The sequence below is a fragment of the Lotus japonicus genome, chromosome 3 (assembly GCF_012489685.1).
Source record: "Lotus japonicus ecotype B-129 chromosome 3, LjGifu_v1.2".
NCBI classification, from domain to species: Eukaryota; Viridiplantae; Streptophyta; class Magnoliopsida; order Fabales; family Fabaceae; genus Lotus; species Lotus japonicus.
The window spans coordinates 21658827-21678373 of record NC_080043.1 but is presented as its reverse complement, the minus strand read 5'-3'; the positions used below and the strand labels follow the sequence as shown (position 1 = coordinate 21678373).

The following is a 19547-nucleotide window of genomic DNA, read 5'->3' as shown; positions in this document are numbered from 1 at the left end:
TAGATTAGTGATAGATTTTATACGAATTTTAATTAATAGTGGGAGTTGAAAAAACAAGTACTATTTGATGAGATTGAGAAGTGTGTTCTGATCTCATTCTCAATCTCAAGTTACGAACCGTTTGTCGGTGTGTCCAAATCCAACCCATCAGTTAAAATAAAACAACCCAGCTGAAATCGCTTCGCGTGGGCCACACGTGTGCTGTAAAGTCAAAAATCATAATTAAACACATCAAATCCAGAAAAGGACTGCCTGGTGTATATTAATAGTACTATTAGGGGTTGTCTAATTAGACAAAAAGTTTGAGTCAAAATATCATATTTTTCATAAATTAATGATATTTAAAATAAACGAGATAAAGTATAAATTTTTAATCAACTTGTTTCAAATATCATTATTGTAGTTATAGTTATAGTTATAACTTATAAGTATACTAAAGTTTTGAAAAGAAAACAATATTAGTGTACTTATAACTATAACTAGGAGAACTTAGCTCAAATTTTATCTATGAACATTTATACATTATATATATTAGGAAAAAATGGAACCAAATTAATAACATAATAAATAATTATAATTAATGATAAGTAGATTAATGAAGGTAAAAGGGTTGGTGGTGTATGCTACTCACTACTACTGTACTAAAACGTACGGTGTACGACAATATCATGAAATCAAGAAATGTAACATTGTAGCCGTTGTGGCTAGTGGCTACAATAATGAATTTAGTGTGGATTCCACAGACTGCAGATGAAAGAGGGGGAAGATGGGGCGTTGGAGTTGTCCCTGTCGTCTAGTCTAGTTTTGAGCAATGGACATTGGATATGATGTGTACATATATATATTGAAGGTCGTTTTCTATTTTCTTGTTCTTGATCCTAATGAGTAATGATCATATGGCTTGGCATTGGCATTGACATTATTATTGCATGGATTATGGGTATCATCCTCCTAGAATCACGGATGATGTTAATTTGTCTTAGCCGGTTGGATCTTAATTATATGCCTCCAAAGTTCATCCAGAGAAGTCCATTTATATGTGCTTAAAGAAGCACCCCGACCCATTAATTAGTTAGTGTAAGAAAATTGCATTTTCACTGTTTAATTTCTGACCTCGCCTCTTACAAGCTAGTATCTGTTCTAGAAGCAAAGGGGGTGTTAATAATTGAGGATCAATAATTAGACGTACTATTAAATTTAATTTGACTTTTAAATCTTTTAAAATTCATTTGGTTGGGATAAGATGAAGTAGGATAATATAATCATATACCCTCTTGTAATTTGTTGTTTGCGATAAAATAATGCTAATATATGTCTCTTATCCTTTAAAGTTTGTTATATGTAATCATATCCTCTTATAATTCGTTGTTTTATTGGTAGAAAAGTGAAGAGAAAGAATTTTTTTTTTGTCAATTATTCATCTCATAGATGATGCCTAAATGTACCAATAAGGTTTGATACAACTTGTAGATGTCTCCAAGTGTTAGCTCAAGTGGTAAGAGTTATGAGACATATGGGTTTGATGAGATGAATGATGACGGGTTAAGGGTTTGTTAGCTCAAGTGGTGAGTTAGGAGACATCTATCTATATATATTAGAAAAGAACAACTTCTAGCATGACGTGTCGCTCCCACAGGCCAAGTTAGTGACGTGTCGCTCCCAGATTAATTCTCATAAAAATTATTTCACGTGTCAATTTGTTAGAGGATATAATTTTCAATTGATATATATTTTAATTTTATATATTCTAACCTAATTAATTGATATTATTTTAGAAGATATAAATTTCAATTGATATATGTTTTAATTTTATATATTCTAAAATAATTGATTTATATTATTTTAAAAGATAAGATTTGGTCTTTTAATTTATTTCAAAATTAATTTTTAGAATAAATTGATTAATTTTTATTGAATTTTCGAATTTTTTATTAATTCGGGATTTTATGAGTTTTTATTGTGATTTGCTAGATTTTGTTAATTTTTATCTATCTTTATTTAATACCATTTTTAATATTAGATTTGATTGTGATTTAGGTTGTTTATTTCTTAATTTTATTTTAATTTATCTTATCTTTTATTTTAAATCCAGAAAATACTTTATTTTATTTTAGATTCACTTTTAGAGTATATTAATAAAATTTTCTTAAATTTTCAGATTTTTAATTAATTCAGGATTTTATGAGTTTTTATTGTGATTTGCTAGACTTGGTAGTTTTTATCTATCTTTATTTAGTACCTTTTTAAATTTTAGATTTGATTAGAATTTAGGTTGTTTATTTCTCTATTTTATCTTATTATTTATTTAATTTTACTTCCAGGAAATATTTTATTTTATTTTACATTTATTTATAGAGTATACTAATTAATTTTTATTGAATTTTCGAATTTTTAATTAATGCAGGATTTTATGAGTTTTTATTGTGATTTACTAGATTTTGATAGTTTTTATCTATCGTTATTTATTATTTATTTAATTTTAATTTCATGAAATATTTTATTTTATTTTTGAGTTACATTTAGAGTATAAATGAAATTTTATGGTATTTTTATTGAATTTTCATATTTTTATTTAATTCAGGATTTTATGAGTTTTTTATTGTGATTTGCTAGATTTTGGTAGTTTTTATCTATCTTTATTTAGTACCTTTTTAAAGTTTAGATTTGATTAGGATTTAGGTTGTTTATTTCTTGATTTTATCTTAATTTATCTTATTATTTATTTAATGTTAATTCTAAGAAAAGGGAGTTGATTTGGTGCTGAAGGTCCACAAAGCTACCATGGACACGCAGAGATTTGATAGCTGCTATTTCTACCCCTGCCACATGTCGCGATCACGACAGAGGTATGCTGTAAGATGATGTTACGTGAAGAAGAGTTTATCATGTTGTGATTGATGGTTTGTGCTATTTCAGTTTATCCTTTGTTCGTAATTCAATCCTGGATTCTTAAATTTCACATATTTTGTGTGTTTTGATCCAAAAGTTTACAAATTTTAGCATAGACCCTTTAACGAATCATTGTTGAAGACGTAATATTTTTTCCATTGTTCTACTTCCGCTTTTGTATTTTTTAAAACCAGATTTTAGTATAGTTTGTAGAAATCCATGCGTTTGAAGCCATTCTAAATCAGATTTTGGTATAATTTATAGAAATTTACGAAACTTAGGATAGCCCAAATTTATATTCATTTCTCAAATTTTGCACGTTTTTATTCATCATGTTTGAGCTGTGTGTATAAGCATACTATTTGCACTGTATGTGAATGATGCACAACTTACTAATTTTTTTTTAATGATGCACAGGTCAGTCAAATTGATGAAAGCATATGAAGAGCTCACATTTAATCTTCATGAGTATGGTTAGCTCATTCTTAAGATTGGTTCATGTTTTCCTCAAACTCATTAGTTTTGCATATACTCATGTTTTAGTATGTCAATTGGGTGACTTATCTTACTTTACTCTATATATTTCCTTAAGTTCAATTTAAATTGATTGTTAGTATAAGTTTATTGGTGAAGTAACCACAATTATTTTGGGTGAGAGAATTATTTTGTGTTTTTCTTACATATATAGATAATTTGCTGGGGTGCGCACATATGAGGCAATACATCATTTTTTGTTTCTCTTGATTGAAATGTTCCTTTGGTTTTTTGTTTCACAAGGGCTCCACCCCAAGATTCACAAATACACTAAATACAATTCTTTCACCACAGTCCTTTCAAATTGGTGAAAGAGGGTATTTTGTTCTTCAAGACTTCATTTTGGGTTTCTGTTTCAATCTTCTTCATGAATTGATTTTGTTCTTCAACTAAATGTAAGATGTCATATGCTTTAAGGATTCCTGCTTTTATCTTCTTAATCAAAAACAAAAGGATTGAGGAAAAGAAAATCTTCTGGGGTGCAGAATATTCACTAATTGGAAAAAAAAAATAAAACGTGTCATTCTCAGATTAATTCTCATAAAAAAAATACATTTTAAAATTTTAGATTTGATTAGGATTTATGTTGTTTATTTCTTGATTTTATCTTAATTTATTTTTAATTTATTTTTAGAGTAAATTTAAATTTTAGATTTGATTAGGATTTAGGTGGTTTATTTCTTGATTTTATCTTAATTTATTTATTATTTATTTTTAGAGTATTTATTAATATATCCCAAACTTTTTTTTTAAAAGAGTGAGTTTGAAAGTTATAGCTTAAGTTAATTTGTTAATATATTCCCAAATAATAATAATAATAATAATAATAATAATAATAATAATAATAATAATAATAATAATAATAATAATAATAATAATAATAATAACAACATGTGTGCGGATATGGGCCGGTTGGGTACTATAGTACCCATACCCGCACCCATACCCTCTATTTTTTGCAGGTATTTATCTATACTCAACCTCATACCCATTTAGCGGTTTTTTACCCTACCCATAGTGGATATTTTTTGCGGGTACCGTATGATTTTTAGACCCATTGTCATCCATAGATTTAGATTTTGGCAAAGATGGATAGCTTCCTATAATGACATTGAATTGTCTAAAGGTGGAGAGCTTCGAGTTGCTACCCACGTGAGTATGGAGTCGGGTACATGTAATTTTTAAAAACGCGGGTATGGAGATGGTACTATAGTACCTACTTATTGTCATCCCTACTTAGTTGGAATAAACACAATAATGTTATACTTTATGATATATCTTACACAATCCTGATTTGTGCTACTATCACATTAATTTTTTTTAAGATTAATATGTTGATAATTCCTTATATCTATGATTTGTGTTATCGTCTTCATATTTACAAAGAATGTGAAACGAGTTCCTCTTGGTCTCAATCGGGCTTAGAAGATAAGTCTTTATGTCAACTTTACTCATCAATTCTGACTTTTCTATTTCATTTGTTGTTTAATATATTTTTAATAATCAAAGTATTAATTAATGTATCAAATACAATATACATATTTCCCGTGCAACGCGCGGGTAAAAAACACTAGTATGAGTTTGATAAGATGAAGGATGACGGGTTAAGGGTTCGAACCCTGAGAAGGAATAACTAATTTACTAACATTACTAACAACTAACATTTACAAATAAAATAAAATAAATATAACTTGTGGATAGTTTGACTCCATAATCATTTAGACGAGGGTTTGATAACTGAAAAGTGCATATGAAGAATGATTTACTGGTAGAGACCTACGTTAATGTGATGTCAAAATCTCGAAGTCGGTTATAGAAATACCTTGGTGGGAAAGAGAAAACAGTGCCTTAATAATTTGCATTCTTTGGAATTTTAATAAGAATATTTTAGTTAAAATAATATATTCTAATATTGAAATAATTCTTCTATAATAATTAGTATAATAATATCTTCCTCAATATGTGTATTATCTTAAAATATATAATATAAGATGGAGGAGTAATATAAGTGTCCCAGTTAAAGATTTAGTATGATGAAAATATGAATTTTAACAAATATTGGTGAAAAGAACAAAAAATACAGAATGGTGAGTTTTCTCCCCTTCTCAAATTGAAAAATTGTGAGTTCTACTATTTTCTCTTTCTCCATTTTATCCTCTCCGTCAAGGTTTTCTTAGCAAATTCACATATACCAAGTGAAGTAGTGTGTTTTGTTTAAATATTAGGTAAGGAGGTGTTTGCTCGATCAAACCCCTCACATCCATCGGCCTTTTGGCCTTAAATGTGTGTGCTAACCCCTCACATCCATTGGACTTTTGACCTCAAATGTTTGTGCAAATAGAGATCAGAAAGGGACACAACGCAAAAAACAAACATAGCTGTATTAGGTGACCTTTGCCCACAAAATTCTATAACACTCAATTCCAACACATTTGTTTAAATTTATCCACCAAATTAAAGAATATACACTATTTCTTTGTCTAAAATACCTCACTTATATTCCACCTATTTCATTTATATTGAAAGAAAAAAAAGAAACAAGATAATTTAAGATGATATCTAAAAAATGAGGTGATGAACGAAGGAAACAATTATAGTAATTATTTTAAATAATTCGTAAACAATTGTCATTTTTAATAAATGAATGTACAGATAAAAGTCACCAAATCTTAAATTTCTATAATAGCAAAAGTTTTGTAGAAAGAAGAAAAATATAAAACCAATTGAATGGAAAAAAAATATTGGTGGATCACTCTACAGTAGCAAACACTTACTATTATGACGGTTTTAAACCGCCTCAAACTGTGTTTTCTAATTTTTTTTCTTCATATTTTCCACTTTGTGGGGGTCTTAAACCGCGACATGGTGATTTAGATTTATCCGTCACCACTCTTTAAATGGAGTCTACTTCTCAATTAAGGACCACAACAGTAGGCTTAGGCTCTTGTAGCCTTGGTAGGTGCCATTTTATGGTTGATGTATAGCATTCATAGTCTACACATACGTAACCTGTAGTAATGTAGTGATAGCACCCAAATGGGAGCAAGCTTCAACTATCTTCCTTCTTGATTAACCGTCTACTTTGAAGATTTTTTTATTTATATATATATGTGCCAACTTAGCATTTTAAGAGAACAGTATTTTTCCTAATAGTGCACTTGTAGTAGCAATAAATGAGAATTGATAAAACACATGCAATAGGGTAAAGTAAGAACAAATATTTTTCTGAAAATTAACAAAATTAATTACACTTGTATGTGTTTCTTATGTTTTCAGACAGTTAAATAAGAGCGGATGTAGTAAGAAAATATCTTTAATGAGCGCCTATATCGAGGGAGAACACGCCATCAGGTTTTTTCACATGATCCCATGACTGAATACATGATGACCCTGAATAAGGTGTCTAACTTAAATTTAAAGTTAGCTTGGAATCCTTCTGCCTCCAAAAGCAATAAGAAAAACTATATATCTGAATAACCATTTCCTGATTGGCCACGTACAAACGTGTCAAGATAGTTTTCTTAATTTAACAACCAAACCATAGAGAACATAGATCCAGGTAAGTTATATGATTTTATAAGTTGAGAATCCAAATTACATTTAGCAGTTTAAGATGGAGCAATTTCTAAATTTTTGACACAAGATCACATATTAATACATGTTCCAAGATAATGCTTCCTGGAAAAAAAAGTAATAAATAGGTAACCAGAAGCTATGAGGAATATTGACTCCAGAACAGTTCAGACAATTCCTCTAAATTTCCATTTTCAATTCGACAGTTAATAGCATACACTCCACTACAGTTATTTGAGGCCAAGATCTTCCACCAAATCATCAGGCGCCACTGGCATATAATCGGGTCCATTCTTTGGCTGCAAATTTCAATACCATCATTTTCATAAGCGAATGAACATGTATCACATTTGATGCCATCATTAAGAAATAACAACTGAGATCAATGTAATCATGCAAGCAAGAACAACATACCTGTTTCAACAGCCTCGGCCTCATTAGATTTCCAATGCTTGGCAATGTTCTCAGAAAGTGGATCATCAGGGTTAGGCGCACTTAAAAGAGCTTGAATACTGTTAACAGGGCAACAAGGATCACATTCTCCGTAACATAATATTCAATCAAATTCAGAGCAGATTAATATAATATTATTTTTCACTGACTTGCCAAATAATAATCTGGCCATGCCATGGTCAGGTATTCAGTAATCAAAACTGAGATCCAGCCAGACCAACATATAAAGCTTGAGCAAGTGATCACAAACAATTTTCATTAAAACTAGAAAATTATTTGTTTCAGAAAAAATCGGCATCTATTTAAACGTCTGTTTTTCAGAGAAGTCTTACCAAACAAAATAATTTTTTTTTACTAGGAAAGTGACTGAGATTCATAAAAAATAAGGATTAAATATGCCTTTAGACCTCATAAAATACACCATCTTTGGTTTTGGTCCTTCTATTTCCAAAACAGCAGGACTTTAGCTCTCCGGGAGAGAGCGGAATAGAGGGACTAAAGTCAGGTTTTATAAACAGAGGGAACAAATCCACCCTTTTGAATGTGAGGGATCAAAACCGGAAAGTGTATTTTATAGGGACCAAAAACATATTTGACCCTAAATATTAATTTGAAAAAGCTCATTTAATATTGACTAGATTTCTTATTCTAGGAAAAGAATAGGTCTATCAGTGTGTACTGGGGTAACAGAAGAAAATTAAATATACCTCAAAAGTACAGTACGAATCTGAAGTGCAGGACTCCACTTATCTTTCAGAATATCAAGACATATCCTGCCAAGCTGCATCAAACTTCAACTTGTAAGATTACTAATTAACAATCTAGAAATTAAAAAGTAAGGGAAACAAAGTTCACCTTATCGATGTTTGGATGGTATATTTTTGTCAGAAACCTAACCTGGAGGAAGCAATAAATGATTGAATTAGGAAGGATTGGAGAAATAAAAGAAAATGCACTCAATAAATCATCCATCCATAAGTTATTATTATCACAAGAATCAAACTTAAATAAGCCAACGTAATAAAAGAAAAAGCTGCACAATCACACAATTCTGAGATATACAGATATAACTAATTAAACAAAACAATAAAAATTGCCCACAAGATCACCATTGGCCAAGATAAAATCCATTCAAATGCACAGAAGAGCTGTAGGTAGTCTTTCCCTAAGCCCTCAAAATATGCTACTCAGTAGTACCCTAGTTCTATGTCCAAAAGAAATGCTGACTTAAAAACTGATACGATCTTTATCTCAGACCACATGAAAGTTGAGTATTATGCAACCACAACTTAGTGCGAAAACTTTCAGTTTCATCAATAAATAAAAAGGACATTTTATTTAAGCCCGTTTTCTCCTCGTTTTTGTTCTCAACAAAGAGACATTAAGGACAAGGCCAAACATGTACCACAAAGGAAATAAAAGAATTTAGAGCTTTTATTGTCTCCCATGTTATTAAGAACTTGGGCCCTATTAGTTCATCAAATACCATAAAGCAAATAACAGAATAACTAAATTCTTAAAACAATTTACGGTTGAAAATAATTTATAGTTATTTATTTTCAGGGGACAAGAACACAGAAGAAACTCAACAGTTAACAACAAAAGAATACCAGAATGTAGATAGATGGAAAAATAATAATGATTAAATTAAGTACCTTCGGAGCAGCCATTGGATATTCTTCTGGCAAAAATAGTTCTAGCTTGAAAACACCCCCTAGTAATACATACAAGAAACTTGCACATTAGTAAAAAAGTGAGACTTTGTTTCGCAACATCAAGCAAGCTCTTATTCTTTATATATCCATTTCCAGATCTTAAAAACCATGCACATATGTACGGAATGCTTGCACCACAAAGGGAGTACGAAATTCCACCCAGGTGATTTGAGGCATACTCCTGCTTATAATTTCAACTGCAGGATGCACTACTAAACTTCGTAAAATGCAGAACATTGACCAATTATGCAAAAATGGAAGTCGGACTATATACGTAGCTAGAGATGAACCACAAAGCAGATACTTAATGCACAAGGATGGCAAACTATAGTAATTGATTATACATATGGTGGAAAGTCTATAATATGGCAAGCCAAGTTTTGTTTGTAATTTTGATAGGGGGCACCTAGTCAAAACGATTCTTAGGTCGGTAAGCATAGAGAAAACATTATGCACCAAGATAATGCACCTCAAAAAAAAGTTTGAAATTCAGGTGTAGAAGAGCCGAAGAGGGCTTAGAGACAAATAGGACAAGACAACAACAACAAGCCAACAAACTGATATTTTATAGTTGGTAGTGACCAATCGGCAATCTTATGACCAAATATTCCCATTTCAATCTCATTAGTCATTACTCAAATAGATTTCCGGACAAAACCACGAACAGGGTAACTTTCAGTATAACCACGCCACAGGTAGAGGAAAACAAGCATTCAACAACAGATATATAAGTAATTAACTGGAATCTCCAAGCCTGAAAATGAAAGAAACATTCCTTCAGAACCATTCGACAATTACATTTGACTGTACAATTGTCAAGTATACTTGTTATAGAAAACATCAATACACTACTCAAAAGCAGCCAAATCAAACAGAAATCAATTCATCACTTCTAGCGGAGACGACAAATCATTAAACATTTCAAGGTGCAAAACAAAGCTGTTGGGATAGTTTTGTTTGTTACTCCCTCCGTTCCTAATTATAAGATCTAGTTTTAAAATTTTCTAGTTCCTAAATATAAGACCTTTAACAATAATCTAGCAAAAAGTATTCTACTCTTCCATATATAACCCTTACATTAATGGTGTGTTTTCAATTCCAAAGTTTTAATTACCACCTACCATTTATTAGTGAGAGAAAATAACAAAGGGTAAATATGGAAGAATGTATGCATTTTTAAAAAACCAACACACTAATTAGACACATTTAATGTTTTCTTAATAAGCGCAATTTTTTGTATTAGGTCTTATAATTAGGAACGGAGGGAGTATTTGATAAGGGCTTGGTACAGTGTAAAAAATTCTGAGGTCAACAATAAGCATAAAGAAACCAAAATGCACCAAGATACTGCTTCATCAATAAAGGATCAAGATTCAGGTGCAGAGAAAGGCTTAAACACGTGATAATAAGACAAGACAATGACGCCGAACTGAGAAACAGGCATTCAATAGTTAATGGAGACTACAATTGTACTACAAAACGTTCCAATTTCCATTGCATGACTGAAATAGACTTCCCGACAAAACTAATAACAGGATAAGTTTCCATATAACCAGGGTGCGTATAAAGAAAACAGCTAGCATTCAACTACAGATATAAAAAGGTAACAAAATGGAATTTCAAGGCCAAAAACAAAAACAGTATGTTTTCAGAACCATTCAACAAATACATTTGAGTATGACTGTACGAGTATCGAGCACTTAGAAACTTAAAAGCATCCAAATCAAAAGAAAATTAGTTCTTCATTTCTGGAAGAGACAACAAATCCATATGCATTTCAAGGTGCAAAACCAAGCTGTTAGGCTAGTTTTGTCTGTTATTTTGATAGGGCTTGGCAACTAGTAAAAAAAAAGCCCAAGAGGCACCAGAAATTGTTCTGGGTCATGCAACACAGCACAAACTGAGTGAAGTACGACCCACACACACTAGTATGTATTGAATAATTCAGCACCAATTCATGATTCAGCTTCAATTCGGAGATACAGACTTCGAATCAGATTCATCCCAATTCACACAGCAATCTGTATCGCTGCCTCAACAATGCATATCTAATCGAGATACGTATCATTGACAACAATGGTTAGTAGTGAATGGTACGACCTAATATTCCAATTTCCATCTCATCACTTAAATAAATTTCCCAACAAAGGATAGCTTTCCCGGTAACCAGGCGACATGTAGAGAAAAACAGATATAAAAGCAAAAAAATGGAAATTTCAAAACCAAAAAGCGAAAGCACTATTCTTTTAGAACCATTTGAAAGTCAAGCAAGAAGCTTGTTATAGAAAACATCAATGGAACTCCACAGAAGCCAAATCAAACAGAGATTAATTCCTCATTTCTAGCAGATACACCAAATCATTATTATGCATTCAAGGTGGAAAACCAAATTGTTGGGTTCATTACTACCTTCATAAGGGGACTGTGACGGGCCAAGGATCATCACGTTGAAATATCGCATATTTTCTTCCGAAGGGGAAGCACTAATTCCAGGCGCTGCACCATCAGATCAAGTATAAGAAATCAATTCAGCATATCAGAAAACAAGGACGTAATGTAACCCTCTTGCATAAATCACCAAGGTAATAATATTCAAGGCTTCTAACAAAATACTACAACAAAACAGAAACCTAAAAATAAAATAGACACATCAAGCACTGTCCATTCAACTTGCGGTGGCGTGCTTTTAAAGCACTAAAAGAGCAGTGAAAATTTCAATTTTTTTTTTTATAGACAAATGTTAGTTGTTAGTAATGTTAGTAAATTAGTCTTCCTGAGGGTTCGAACTCTGGACCCTTCACCTTTACCCTCCCAAACCCTTATGTCCCCTAAGTCTCATCACTTGAGCTAACCTTCGGGAACAACGTGGAAATTTCAAATGACACATGCAACAACCACGAGTAACTGAGAATAAGATGTTACCTGGCTCACTGAGCAAACGCTGCGTTTCCTGTTATGAAAATTTCACAAAGATCAAATTCAAATACAACGAAGATAAACAGCAGAACAGCATAAACAAAGAGAATTGAAAACAAGGGGAGTTAAATCCCCGATGATTCTGCAACGTGATGATGCTCAAGAAGAATGAATGAACAAAGCAAGTTAACATTGATTTTGGAGAAATAGAAATGGGGATGGATCTTAGGAAGAAAATGGATGGATGCAAACCTTGATGATTCTTCGAGGGAGGTTACTGTTCGCCATTATCGTGGTCGATTACAAAGCACGCAATAGGGTTTAGAGTCAAGAGAGAGAGAACAAGCTTTCTCTCACTAACACAAAACAACAACTTCAACCAAATTGTAATAATGTTATTTATATAATATAATTCATATTTTACTTTGCTCCATTTCGTGTTATTGTCTTTTCAAAAAAAAAAACAATACTTTTAATTATGCTATGTTTGGTTTAGAAAGAAAAATGAAAAAAAAAAAGAGAATATAACGTGCGGTGCTTTTTAAATTGTTTGGTTGGAAAGATTGTGAAAAGAAAAAGTAAAAGGAAAAAAAGTATGAAAATTGTCATAATAATACATATAATACCCACCATAAAACACACAATTAAGGCTTCCCTCTAAAAAGGAAATATCGAAGCAATTAGGCCACGCATGAATAAAGGTGAAATTAAGGAAATTTTGTTAAGTTCAAACATTTTAGATCCCTACATCGTTTATCTCATCCAAACTTTCACTCAAAGAGGAAAGATTCACATCACGAAGTTTCTACCTACTTGTGAATCATCTTTTGGGATATATTTCTGACCAAAGCACAATAAATCGGCAAGAGCATTAAATGAAAAACAGAGAAGCGTTTGCTCTCAAAAGGTCAATTGAGGGAAGACTTCTAATGCTCCAACTTTACTAAACCATGAAGAAGTAATATAATGAGAGGACTTGAAGATCTGGGACAACTAGCGAACTTAGTCAGATTTGAAAAACTTATCAAGTGTGAGAAAAAAGCCTCAAAGTCAAAACACTTTCATATCTTCACAAACAGAGAACATACACGTTCAATCTTTTTTCTCTATCAAAGGAAGAACACGCAACTGGATAAGTTAAGAACTTTGTTTATCGTCTTAGCTTTGAAGCCTAAAACCAAAAGCAAGTTCTTCGCAACTAATCATAGCATTTTGAGCGTCATATTTTCTTTGAAATACTTCGTACGCTATTTCTAGTAGTTTTTGAAATAATCAATTTTTTCTAGTGTACTTTCACGTGAAAAGCAATTCTTATATTTGTACACAAACATAAATTAATTTACTTTTTAAAAAGCCACTTAAAATAAATTCTATTTTTTATTCGACTTTAAAATAAAATAAAAGTGATTTTTAAAGAATCTACTTGACCTTTAAAAGAATTATTTTTAAAGAATTCTCTAAAAAATATAATTTGTGTTTTTTTTTTCGGTTGAGCAGAAAAGTAAAAACAAAGCAACGAACAACTACGCTACAAGACTATCACTAAGCAGGAGCGGTTGCACCTCAAAACATGGCTCATCCCACACCTGCAACTTTGTCGAATTGCTCCTTGTCCCCAACTTGGCATACCAGTCTGCAACCTAGTTGCACTCACAGGGAGGGGAACCCACCTCAGGTGAACTACCCAGCTCCGATGGATAGGCTCGCGAACTACCTCCACCGTAGGGCAAAACTGGTCTGCCTCGACCTCATCAAGGGCTGACAGAACCCCAACACAATCAACCTCATCTATCACCCTCCGAAATCCAGCATTCCACGCCAACCGGAGCTCGTCGCGCAAGGCGCCCAACTCAGCCTGAAACGTGTTCTCTCCCACCTCATAGGAAGAAAAGGCAAGCTTCCACTTCCCTTGACTGTTACGGATTACACCACCGCCACCTATGTGGTCACCTCCCTCACTGTGACTTCCATCAACATTGAGCTTGACGAAACCATCAGGAGGTCTGGTCCAATGGGCACATAACAGGATGCCATCTTCACGTAAGAATTTCTGTTGTCCATAGTCCATAGACCAAGAAATCAGAATGGAAATTAAATTTTCTAATAACTGCAGTTTTTTCAAAAACAAAAAGTTTTCAAAAATAGCTTCCAATTTGGTTCTAAAAAAAGTGATTATTTGTTTTCAAAAGGCTTAATTGCAACTTTGGTCTCCGACGTTTACCAATGTCACGATTTTGGTCCCCCACCTAAATTAATTACATGGATGGTCCCCGACGTTATAGGCCGTGTGCAACGTTAGTCCTACCGTTTATTTCTTAATGGAGGAGGCTTACATGGATGTCCAGTTGGAGAGAGAAATGAGGTATGAGGAGAGAGGGAAGCACGTGAGTATCACGTGACCCTTATCTGAACCCATTATACCCAAACCCCTGACCTCCCTAGAACGAAGAAGGTAACGCGATTTAGATCCCTAGGGTTTCAGATTTGGGTATAATGGGTTCATATAAGGTTCACGTGAGTTCACGTGATAATCACGTGCTCCCCTCTCTCCTCAGATCTCCTTTTTCTCTCCAACTAGACGTCCACGTAAGCCTCCTCCATTAAGAAATAAACGGTAGGACTAACGTTGCACGCAGCCTACAACGTCGGGAACCATCCATGTAATTAAATTAGGTGAGGGACCAAAATCGTGACATTGGTAAACGTCGGGACCAGTAATTAAGCCTTTTCAAAATAATGATTGTCATAAATCTTACTATTTCTAAAACGTTCATAATTAAAAAAAACATTTTTTAATGAAAAAAACTGAAGCAAATATTTTTCTGAGTAAATTTCTCCTTGCTAATAACAGTACTTTGACTTTTATTTTTTTAGTAATATGACAAATTTTAAAGAAGGGGTTCTCAAGCTTTTACCTTAATTAGTTATACTCGCCAATAAAATGGGTGGGGGAAAATTAAAAGCAATGCTAGTCTTTCTCCCTCCAAATATAGTGAGCCTCATAGTTACCACACAAATGAAAGGAGCATGACTATTGCATTCACCTATATAAGGGATTTGATAGCACCTCAATATCTCATCACAAGGGGATCAAGGAGAAAGACAACTAAATAAACCATCAACGAAAATAAAAATAAAAAATGGCACGTTCATTTGCAGTTGTTGCCCTCCTTGTCTCTGCTTTCTGCTTCTCATCTGTCTTGGCCCGTGTTGGACCAGTCGATGACAAATTCGTCGTTGTAGGCAAGATCTATTGTGATCCTTGCCACTTCGAATTTGAGTCAAGGCTTAGCCACCCCTTGGAAGGTAGATAACAATCTATATATATTTTTATTCTACAATCATTTTCATCATTGCGTAACATAAAATTTCTACATGCATCATTGCTACAAATGATACTGTTTATGTATGTGCAGGTGTTAAGATCACTTTGGAATGCAAGAAAGCAGACACTAACAATGTTACATTCACAACTGAGGCTGTCACCGACAAAAATGGCGTGTACACTCTTACATGTGATGGTGATCATGAGGAGGAGGTATGCGAGGTTAACACTGATGCAAACACCAAGGGTGAATGCACTATCCCCATGGTGAACAAGTTCGACAGGATCGTCCTCACCAGGAACATGGGTGTCTCCTCCTTGACTCGCTATGTCAATCCCCTTGGGTTCATGACTAAGGCAATTCATAGCCAATGCGGCAATGTTGTTCAGGAGTTGGGTTTGGACAAGCTCGATGATTAAATTTTGTCGATGGAAAAAACTTGACAACTAAAATAAAACCATTAGATTTGGTGAAAGTGTTTTGGCACGATTGTCTTGATTCAATTTAAACCATTCTCCACATGTTTTGTTTAATTGTTCTAGCACATGTACTTTAATGGTTGAATGAGAATTTGGAGATTTGGTACGATATTTATCTAGCTCATGAGCATAATTTTACATTTGAGCTTGTTGTCACCATAACCAATTACATCGCTTACATTTAACTTATAACTTATTTCTTTTGAATTTGAAGGCCAGAGTACAAAGTCCTCAACAAGAGGAAAAAGAAAAATTATAATCGCTAAAACCAAGTACAAATAAAAAGTACAACGGAAAATTAATCCTAATATAAATGTATAAAAACAATCAATACATCATTACCTCCGAGTACTTGCCTTGGTATAGATTAGATGTATATTCATGTATGGTTGAGAGTATGCATGACATGTTTTAGAAATGCTTTAAAAAATAATCTGCATTTGCAAACTACTTATGAAAACCGTTGAATATTTATTCGAGAAATGTTACTACTGTGACTCCCGAAAGTTGGGGCATTATAGTTCCACGCCATGTACAAACCAAAAATATATTCTAAAATTGCTACCATGGAAAGTTATTTTTTAATTTGAACCAATTCTAAAATGTCTTATCATAAATTATCTATGCCATATTCATGATCTTGGTTTTTCTTTTCTTTTTGAGATGCATTATCTTGGTTGATATTCTGGTCATTCTGAGTTTTATCTTGGAGAAATTTGACAAGGCCGTGTAGGCATTCTTCAACATCAGCAATCTTAGTTAATTGTCCTGCAACTTCTGCTGGAGTCACTTGAACATGCCTAAGAAGCCCTCCAATCTGTTCAAAGAGTTTATGCTGAGAAATGCCGAGGTAGGTGAAGGCGAGTTGCTCGAAAGCAGAAAAAGTGCAGTATGATAAGTTAACATGCATGTCCATCCGGCCAGGCCTTAGCAGAGCTGGATCAAGCCTTTCTCTGTGATTTGTTGTGAAAATGATGATGCGTTCCTCTCCACAGCATGACCATAGGCCATCTATTACGTTTAGTAGTCCTGAAAGTGTCATCTGTTGAAAAAAAGAAAGACCAAACATGAGACAACTAATATTATATCAGTAATTTACTATGAGCCCATTTTGATGCAGACAAAATTAAAGAGTACTTATTAGAGCATAACTGGTGCTTTTTCTCAACAGAGAAGCTCCAATAAGTTCTTTTTGGTGAATATCCAAACAGGCTCTAAGTCTATGTAACTAACTTTTTGATTTGTAATGTGTATTTGACATGAACCAAATAGTATTGCAAACATGCATGTTGAGACCATGTCTAGCTTAAATTGTTTTGATGGGTTAAGGATCAATTCTACTTGCCACAGCAAATAATTGCTTCTGCAATAAACATAAGCAATTACATAATATTATCCTACAAAACCACTTTTTTCATAAAGATATCTCAACATAAATCTCATCATTTAGCTCAACTCATGTTTCCCATACACAATATTAGTAGAATTAATTATGTCCACAATCAATTCATTAATTCTGTGAAGAATCAATTCTGCTAATAATGCGGATCAAAACACACATAGTTCGTATTTAAATCAATGTTGTTAGAATTGATTGTGAATAGAATTTATTTTTGTAAAAGTAAGTTGGACTTGGAAGTGAAGAAGTGATTTATGTTTGGAAAGATTTAAGAGAAAAGTGATTTATGTAAGACATTATTGTGAAATCAATGTCCTTATTGAATGAATGAGAGATTGTAAGACAGACCTTATTGTCTCCATTTTTAGCCGCTTCCTCATCTTCTTCTCTGTTCGGCAGCTTGATGGAGCAGTCAATATCCTCTATCACAAGTATGGAACGGTTGGACATGGCAAGGAGCAGATTCTTCAAGTCCTTATTGTCATTCAAAGCCGTGAGGTCCAAGTCATAGATATCATAGCTGAGATAGTTTGCCATGGCCGCTATCAAACTCGATTTTCCAGTTCCTGGAGGACCATACAAAAGGTAACCGCGTTTCCAAGCTTTCCCAGTTCTGTTATAGAACTCCTTCCCCTGTAAAAACCTGTCCAAATCACTCACCAGTTCCTTCTTAAGCCCTGCGTCAATTGCAAGTGTCTTGAAAGTCATGGGGTGATCGAATCTAGTACCGTTTCTACACCACGCCTCGTACTCCACCGTGTAAATCTTCACTGCCATATTCTCTTGTTTGATAGCCTTGGCTCTCTCCAACACATAAGGCAAATATGAATTGAACATTTTCTCCTTGTGCTTCTTGTGAAAGCTCAGCTCGTAGGATCTTACTTCTGACATTAGAGAGGAACTCATGTTGGTGTATCTGGTGCGAGATGATGAGGAGTCGACTCGAATGCAGGTGAGTTTCCACGTTACGCGAACGCCTTCAAAATCATCAGTCACTTCTTCGTCTCGGTCTGCGCCAAATGAGAGCGTTTTGTCATCCTCGGATTTGCCTGCTTTAACTCTCTGTGCTGAGAGGGTGGCTTTGGTGCTCAGGTAGGCTTCTGCAGCCTCATAGACTTCGTTCTTCGTCATTCCTTGAAATTCTTCGATGACAACCGTGAACTGGGTTGAGAAACAACGAGAGAGATTATAAAATTTCAAGTTAATGAAGTCTATGAGTTCATGGGGGATGAAATCGTTCGTGATGCTTCGAATCAGCATAGCTGTGGCTGCAAGAGAGGCCGCAGCAGATAAAAGTGACTTGGTGTTGGTGTTGGACATGATTTTGATTAGAGAAATATTATCTTTACCGCAAAATTAAAGCACACCAAAGAGAGATACGAAGAGGTATAGAGAAATAAGAGATATGATTTGCGATTAGATATAAAAAGAATAGGGATATTAAAAGAGAAAGTGAAGTCTTGAAAAATAAATGGAAGTTGGGGTGATGATACAATGGATTGGCAAATTGGTCAGAACTAGCTTTTGATTTTGCACTCGAGATGTTCTCGATATGCTTTTCTGAAGATTGGTGTAGAATTATGTTTGGTTTATACTATATATAGCACAGAGCAGTACAAATTGATCCTACTTTAGGGTTGGGTGTTAGGGTTGGGTGTTGACGATTGACTCACTATGACGTGTTTACCAAGCATATTGACCTTTCATTGCCTGGAATGTTCTGAGTTATTTCATTTCATGCCTAATGTAATACAAAGTCATAAATAATAGCTTCAATTTGATACTCCTTTACAGAACTAGAATCATGGAACAAACTATGTTCCACAGTACACAACTTCGTATTTAGACTAACTTATTATAAACGTTAGACCGAGTTATTACATGGACGAAGTCAAGATGCCCTGAAGAGGAAACGGCCTAGTGCCAACTTTTCAAAGCTTCATAATTACAATAAGAAAAATAAAAGAGTCATACTAAAGTTATTGAGATTTTTTTGTTCTTTTAGGGACTTGTAATACTTGTTTGTTTTTCTTCTATCACCACGATCAGCAACATCAAAAAAAAAAAATGATAAGACTTGATTAATAGGTTTGGTTGTTGCTTTTCATTGGTTGGGTTGTTACTGGCTTTGCTGGTTTTTGTGCCCTATAGAGAAGGGTTGTATATCTTTCACATTATCCTCATCAATATATATTTTGCTTTTGAAAAAAAAGACTTCGATTAATAGGATTCTTAATTGTGCAATTAGGCTTGGGTCATTTGT

At 33.5% G+C, this 19547-nt stretch overlaps 4 protein-coding genes across 4 annotated transcripts; 1 reads left to right on the top strand and 3 right to left on the bottom strand.

Moving 5' to 3' along the window:
* Positions 1 to 6975: 6975 nt before the first annotated feature.
* On the bottom strand, positions 6976 to 12480 carry LOC130746549 (ubiquitin-conjugating enzyme E2 36). The gene is made up of 8 exons (XM_057599217.1): positions 12333 to 12480; positions 12087 to 12114; positions 11574 to 11660; positions 9105 to 9163; positions 8305 to 8346; positions 8157 to 8230; positions 7411 to 7508; positions 6976 to 7295 (listed from the first exon to the last, which is right to left on the bottom strand). Exons 1-8 carry the CDS (start codon positions 12366 to 12368, stop codon positions 7258 to 7260), a joined length of 462 nt encoding a protein of 153 aa, XP_057455200.1. The 5' UTR covers positions 12369 to 12480; the 3' UTR covers positions 6976 to 7257.
* A 1128-nt stretch (positions 12481 to 13608) lies between these two features.
* LOC130743758 (uncharacterized) lies at positions 13609 to 14148 on the bottom strand. Its single transcript, XM_057595987.1, has one exon. It carries the CDS (start codon positions 14146 to 14148, stop codon positions 13609 to 13611), a length of 540 nt encoding a protein of 179 aa, XP_057451970.1.
* Positions 14149 to 15152: 1004 nt separating this feature from the next.
* Positions 15153 to 15994, top strand: LOC130745896 (olee1-like protein). The gene is made up of 2 exons (XM_057598317.1): positions 15153 to 15386; positions 15497 to 15994. Exons 1-2 carry the CDS (start codon positions 15221 to 15223, stop codon positions 15823 to 15825), a joined length of 495 nt encoding a protein of 164 aa, XP_057454300.1. The 5' UTR covers positions 15153 to 15220; the 3' UTR covers positions 15826 to 15994.
* Positions 15628 to 18876, bottom strand: LOC130745894 (AAA-ATPase At3g50940-like). Its single transcript, XM_057598315.1, has 2 exons — positions 17633 to 18876; positions 15628 to 16927 (listed from the first exon to the last, which is right to left on the bottom strand). The coding sequence occupies exons 1-2, from the start codon at positions 18602 to 18604 to the stop codon at positions 16496 to 16498; spliced, it is 1404 nt and encodes a 467-aa protein (XP_057454298.1). The 5' UTR covers positions 18605 to 18876; the 3' UTR covers positions 15628 to 16495.
* Positions 18877 to 19547: the final 671 nt, after the last annotated feature.

What these genes read in the sequence shown, in the direction of transcription:
- LOC130745894 (XM_057598315.1), bottom strand. Translation starts at nt 18,604, where the DNA reads ATGTCCAACACCAACACCAAGTCACTTTTATCTGCTGCGGCCTCTCTT. An exon ending in CTAAAAATGGAGACAATAAG is followed by an intron (nt 16,928 to 17,632) that starts GTCTGTCTTACA and finishes TTTTTTCAACAG; the next exon opens with ATGACACTTTCAGGACTACT.
- LOC130746549 (XM_057599217.1), bottom strand. Translation starts at nt 12,368, where the DNA reads ATGGCGAACAGTAACCTCCCTCGAAGAATCATCAAG. An exon ending in ATTCGTACTGTACTTTTGAG is followed by an intron (nt 7,509 to 8,156) that starts GTATATTTAATT and finishes CCCTGTTAACAG; the next exon opens with TATTCAAGCTCTTTTAAGTG. An exon ending in GGCCGAGGCTGTTGAAACAG is followed by an intron (nt 7,296 to 7,410) that starts GTATGTTGTTCT and finishes TGAAATTTGCAG; the next exon opens with CCAAAGAATGGACCCGATTA.
- LOC130745896 (XM_057598317.1), top strand. Translation starts at nt 15,221, where the DNA reads ATGGCACGTTCATTTGCAGTTGTTGCCCTCCTTGTCTCTGCTTTCTGC. An exon ending in GCTTAGCCACCCCTTGGAAG is followed by an intron (nt 15,387 to 15,496) that starts GTAGATAACAAT and finishes ATGTATGTGCAG; the next exon opens with GTGTTAAGATCACTTTGGAA.
- LOC130743758 (XM_057595987.1), bottom strand. Translation starts at nt 14,148, where the DNA reads ATGGACTATGGACAACAGAAATTCTTACGTGAAGATGGCATCCTGTTA.